The 6,000-nt window shown below is 46.7% G+C and overlaps 1 protein-coding gene across 3 annotated transcripts in view; it reads left to right on the top strand.

The window, feature by feature from the left end:
• The first annotated feature begins 3,465 nt into the window (after nt 1-3,465).
• Nucleotides 3,466-6,000, top strand: part of HOATZ (HOATZ cilia and flagella associated protein) — a 56,866-nt gene continuing 54,331 nt past the window's right edge. For all 3 annotated transcript variants that reach the window (XM_069080590.1, XM_069080592.1, XM_069080591.1), the window contains exons 1-3: nt 3,466-3,901; nt 4,453-4,479; nt 4,965-5,035. In XM_069080590.1, the coding sequence (XP_068936691.1) occupies nt 3,679-3,901; nt 4,453-4,479; nt 4,965-5,035 (321 nt within the window). In that variant the 5' untranslated portion in view covers nt 3,466-3,678. The remainder of the gene's footprint in view (nt 3,902-4,452; nt 4,480-4,964; nt 5,036-6,000) is intronic.

Here is a 6,000-nt window from a genome sequence, read left to right as displayed (position 1 = left end):
AAGGAGAGATTACCGAGAGAGAAATAGGAGGGGGGAAAGGGCGAAGGAGGGATGAAGGCCCTGGAGACCGCGAGATCTTTGGGGGGGGGGGGGGGGGGGGGGGGGGGGTAAGACCATGAGGTAGCCTGGGGAAGGCCCTGGAAACAGAAGGCCCCGCCTCGGAGCGCCCGGAGCTGCCTTTCAGCTCCCTGGTCCTCGGGGTCCTCATCTGTAAAATCAGGAGCGCCTTTAAAGCCAGGCTCCTGTCAGAACCGCTAGCTTCCTCCCTCCCAGCTCCAGATCCTGCGATCTCCGGGTCCGGCATCCCTCCTCCTCCTGGCCTGGCCTCCTATTCATAACCGAAGACAAGTCCTCCGGCCGGGAGACGGCAGGACAAGCCTCCTGGTAAGAAAAGGCCCAGTTTGTCCCTGTCTCCGGGTCAGTCACTCCCAGGCCTGTCCCCGCGGGGAAACCTGAAGAACAACTTGAGGAAACCTACAGAGATCCACCCCGTCCTGAGGTACCTGGAAAACTATCTCCCTGAGCTGGGGGCTGGAGGAGCCTCAAGGCTTCATTTCCAGGAGGGAGGGGAAACCTTGGCCTCTCGAGCTGGGTCTGGACAGTTTGGGGGAGGGGTGTGAAAGGAGATGCGTGAACAGCTGGGATTCCCCCTGACAGGTTTCGTGATTCCCCCGCCCCCACTGAGCCGCTTCCCGCCCAGTGGAGCGCCCTGCCCCTCCCCCACCTCCCTCATTCCTTTTAATGCCTCTAGGCGCCCCGCCCCCGCCCCGCCCCCTCCTCTGGCCTCGCCCCGCCCCCACTCCAGCGCGTGCCTGCCCCGCCCCCGTCGCGCGCCAGGTTCGAATGGCGGTTGGACTACGAAGCCGTGCCCTCGAGCCGTAGCCGGCAGCTGAGGGGAGCGGCCGGGACTGGATTGGGGGGAGAAGGGTTGGAGGGGCACTGAAGAAAGTAGGAAAAACGGACCCCCTGAGGAGAAGGAGAGATTCCCGAGAGAGAAAGGAGAGAGGGGAAAGGGCAAAGCGGGATGGAAGCCCCAGGAGACAGACAGAGCTATGGGGGTCTGAGGAAGGGAAGAGGGGGGACAAGGGGGAACAGGGCCCGAGAGCCTGAGGGGGCAGGGGCTGGGAGAGGGCAGAGGGGGCGGCGGGCCAAGAGCCTGAGGGGAGGGGGCAGAAGCTAAAGGAGGACTGAGGGGAGCCCGGAGCCTAGGAGGGGGGATCAGGGGTAGGTTGGAGGGGAGCAGGGCCCTGGGCGGGGGCGGGGGGGGGCGGGGAAGTGGCCCTTAGGAACCTGAGGAGGAACTAGGGGAAAGCAGAGGCGGGGAGCCTGAGAGGGAACAAGGGCCGGGCCTGAGGAGGAGCAGGGGGCAGGGCAGAGGGGAGCCGGCCCGAGAGCCTGTGGGAGGAGCGGGGAGGGGGCGCTGGCCAGGCCAACGGGCCAGCGGCCACTTGGTCGAGGTCGTCCTGGGAAACTGGCTGCGCCGGTCTTCTGGGACGCGGGGGTGGGGGTAGGGGAGCCGGGTCCTGAGACCCACGCCCTCCCCTCCTCCGACTGCGCCCGGGTGTCCATGACTACAAGGTGTATACAAAGGGCCGGCCCGGCCCGGCCGGTGGCCAGTGTAGCCCGGGGCCCGTCTGGGGAAGGGGCCGCACCAACGAACCTCAGGCCTGAGTCTGGCTGGGAGAGAGCGGCTCGCGCGAAGCCGAAGGGGAAGACTGACGACCGACAGACCTCAGGTGACCTGCTTGTGGAAGGCTTGGAGGAGCCCAGCCCTCCAGGGGCACCCCTCGGCAGCGGCCCCAGGCCCCCCACCCACCAGCGGCGTGTCCAGTGCTCGGTTTGTAGGCAGTGTAGTTAGCTGATTGTATTCTACTGCCTACAATCACTAACTCCACTGCCATCAAAACAAGGCACAGCATCACCGGCTGCTAAACGCCTGAGAAGGAGTAAGTGGGTTCACTTGGCAGGTCACGATGGTGGAGACGGCGGCAGTGGCGATCTCTTCCGAAGGGCTACGTTTCCAGCACCTGACTTGAATTGCTTCAGGAGAAAATTGTGCTCGGAGATGTGATTTGTTGGAATTTATCCAGCAGTATGAACGCTGAATATTGAGAGGGACAGTTTGGCAACCTGCCAAAGTAAACTGGAAATTGAGGTTAAATTTGAAAATGTATGAGATGTAACTTCATGCCATTTTTTGTAAGTGTAAAAACCATAGGATCTGGCTCATTTAGATAAATGTAAAATAGATTGGAGCGGGGGTATTTAATGATAAGGGTAGGAGACAACTCCATTACCTTTGAACTGCTTGAAGATAAACTATTAATCATATTTGCAGCATGTATGGAACTGGCACATTTTCAGACTTTGTAGTAGACTACTGGTCAACTCAGACAATAGATGACCTACAAGGACTTAGACCTAAAATTTAATGAAAAAATTCTTCATAAACTTAATACAAGGTACCATTTTTAGAAGGTAGAATTGGGGGGAAAAATTGAGTCTAGTTACTAGGCAGTGTAGTTAGCTGATTGCTAGTAGTTGTACCAATCACTAACCACACAGCCAAGTAAACAGATTTGTAATTCACCCAATCCAGATATCTAAATGTGTTTTGGAGGCGAAGAGAAGAAACAATGTACAAAAGCAGCACCTTCCCCCCACAAAATATTCATAATAGAATTGGTCCAAGAACTATTTTTGAGAAGATAAAGCAAATGGGTAATTTCAGAAGCTTAGCCTAAAAGGTTCCATTTTGTTTTTAAATATACAAGCTTTCATGAAAGACCCATTTTAAGAAATTTAAGACAGTAATCAACTTCCTAGGCACACAAGGATGAATAAGATGTTTAACATCATGACATAATTTGTGTATATCAAATTGAACAAACTTCATTTACAAAATTGTATATGAAAACCACCATGCCACTATAAGGTAGAATTGTTGCTATATGTGAATGTCACAATTCCTGCTGTAATGTTATATATAGATCGAATGTCAAAGACAAAACATTTCTGAATAAAGTTAATAAAGAAATTAGCTATTCTCAATTATTTACTGAATATCAAGAAATAGTTCCCCAGTAAAAATTAATTTGCACACACTTGCCAGATCTTATCAATATCAAAGCCATATCCAATTTTTATTTTTAGCTGTGCTCAACACTTGGTATTTTCTCTTTTGATAATCATTCATAGCTGTTATACCCTAAATTGCTAACTAAATATTAGATTCCAATCAGGCATATTGCCCAGAATTTGTTCTGAAGAATTTATAATCGTAAAATTCTGGTAAGAGCTATATTTTTAATACCATAACTGTAAGACCGGATCACACCTGTAGCTACCCTAATTTCCCTTGTTAAGGTGTGCTTACAGCTAGGATACCCTAGCCCCACCCCCACCCTCAGGAGCACGTGTCCCGAGTCTCCAAATCCTCACTGCTCCTGGGATCGCTTCAGTGCTGGGAGTGTAGAACCGTTACAAACTCTGCTCTGACCTCCCCCACCCTTGCAGACTTCTAGTATTCCTCCTGAGGAGGCCCTGGGTAGGTGGATCCGAGACTGACTCCAACTTTGCCAGTTTATAGTGGGTGGGACCAAAGTAGGGGAGGGCCCGAGGTCAAGCTGTGAGACTTGTGGTCTCGCGTTTGTGTAGGAAGAAGCGTCCTGAGTTGCCATGGAGACAGAAAGCTGGGGCAGAATGACAGGCCCAGAAGAGCCCCTTAGAAGTGTATACCCTGGACTTTTGGTGTTTACCGGCTCCTCAGAAGAGGACGTGGCTTTGGCCAAACAGTTCTGGGTTTCGGCAACCATGCATCCACATCCTGAGTCTCGATTAGTGTCAAACAGCACCGAGCAGAGATTGCCCATAGCTCGAGCTACTGGGCCCAGTGTGACTGGTGAGTAAGAAGGTGGATAATTCCTTGATCTCCGAAACCTTTCCAGTAACAGTCCTGTACCCCCGTATCTTTCAGGAATAACTTTGGAGCCCATTATTAAATCAGCAACTTCCTGTAGCATATTTCTTACTAGAAGATTAAAACTTCTACATCTCATCTCAAAATTCGCTGCAATTCTAAGAGAAAGGGTCTGGGATGCACGCAATCGCTCCCACCCCGTAGGTCTTCTGTCTTCAGCTTCATTATCTGTTGGAGCATTTTTTTTTTTTTAAAACTGCCCTCTATTAGTCTATAGGAAAGAGTCATCAGGTATGTTTTTATTACAAACGAAAGCCCTCAGGAAATTAAGGCAAGAGGAGGGAACATTCCAAGTAATAAAGCAAGTTGATGATAGTTGGGACAGATCCTAGATTTTTTGTAGCTGGAGGTCACGGATAAGTCTGTAAAGTAAATGGACCTATGTTATGGTTGTTAGCAGCCCTTAGGATTCTGAGTCTCTTTCCAACTGTTTATTCCTAAAATGATTAATTTATTCCCTTTATCTTTTGCAGAAAGAAGTTTCAAAACTAGGGATTATAGTAAGTATTAGCTCTCATAATCTTCAGTATTTTAAACCCCTTAGTAGGCTCCCTTATTTGAGTAGCAAACAAGTGGAGAAAGGTAGAGAGATGGTTGTGAACCTTGAATGTGTCAATATTTGGTTCAGGGCCTGGCATTTCCTCTATTCAAGAGGTTCCTGCCAGTTTTCTCAGTAAAACCCCAGAAACCAAAAAGTTTTTTTTTTTTTTTCAGAAAAGTTTTCTAGATCTCTAGAGTCAGACCTAGAGATCTTGTCTTTTGGATTCATTTGAGGTTTGTTGAAGCCATGGATATTATGTTTGTCCTACAATTAAAAAATAAAATTTAAATTTATAAAGTTCTAGGGCCCAGTGCAGTGTATCAGTAATATATCATTGTTTATCCTTCTCCTATACACATGCTATTTCTTTTTCATATGAAAATTATTTTTATTTTTCATGTTAATTTCAGAATATTATATTCTGAATTTGACTGTTTTGTTTAGAAACTGAACAGCTCCTTGAAAAAAACAGAAAGGCTCAGGAAGCTGAACAAAAAGAAAGGTACTTCCAAAAGGTAGGCTCACCATTTCAAAAGCACATCAGATTTATGCAAAATTCTTTAAAGTTTGTGTTCTTTTTCATTACTGTGTACAAAGAAATATCAATTTCTCCAAAATTTTCAGCCCTAACATTTTAAAAGAACTTTCATTGCTAGTTAATATGTAAAGAATGGATAAATGAGAAGGTGTTTATTAAGCACTTACTATGTACAAATTACTTGCATTTCGAATCCAGACCTTAACCAAGACTTGGATTTTCTTATGGATAAGATTTTGATTTTAATGTAATACTCCAATGTTACATGAACTCTTAAAGATATGAACTCTTAAGTTATCATGCAAAATGGTTATATAATAGCTAATCAATGTCACTGGCATTAAATGAATGATCATTCATGTGGTCAAATCTATACAAATGTAGGTATCTGACTGGAATAATTTTAACAAAAAAAAAGTCAATCCATATTCTTATACAGGCATTGGGAACTAAATTACTCTGGTACTGCTATAATTTTTTCTGAGGATCTACTACTTGCCTCCAACCAGATTTCCTTATAGTTTTCTAGGAAACATTTAATGAGACTTTGGAAGACTGGGCATACTCTGGGTGCTTCTAAGTAAACTGAGGGCCTTTAGGAACCATCCATGAGATAATCCTAACCACTGTTGGGGTCTAAGAGCTGCCAGAACTTCTTAGGAATGACTAGCAGGCCTCCAAACAACTACTTGCTTTGAGTCTTTAGGTTCTCTCTAAGGGGACTTGGGATATTTCAAAGACTGAAAAAAAAGTTATAAAAATAATGGAATACATGGAATAAGTGGAGAAAGATGGGGTTCCCATACTTTGTCAGCAAGACTTAGCCCAACACATACCGTTTACACACATACAAGCAGCTAAGTAAAATAGGGTGAAAGTGGTATGATTTTATCAACTACTATAATTTTGAGCAAAAGCTGGATAGAGTGCATTTGGCACAGT

Source organism: Petaurus breviceps, unplaced genomic scaffold (assembly GCF_028583685.1).
Source record: "Petaurus breviceps papuanus isolate PSGF00001 unplaced genomic scaffold, PetGlider_PUasm1.0 91133, whole genome shotgun sequence".
Taxonomy (NCBI): domain Eukaryota; kingdom Metazoa; phylum Chordata; class Mammalia; order Diprotodontia; family Petauridae; genus Petaurus; species Petaurus breviceps.
Note: the sequence above shows the minus strand (reverse complement) of the source record. Positions and strands in the feature narration are given on the sequence as shown.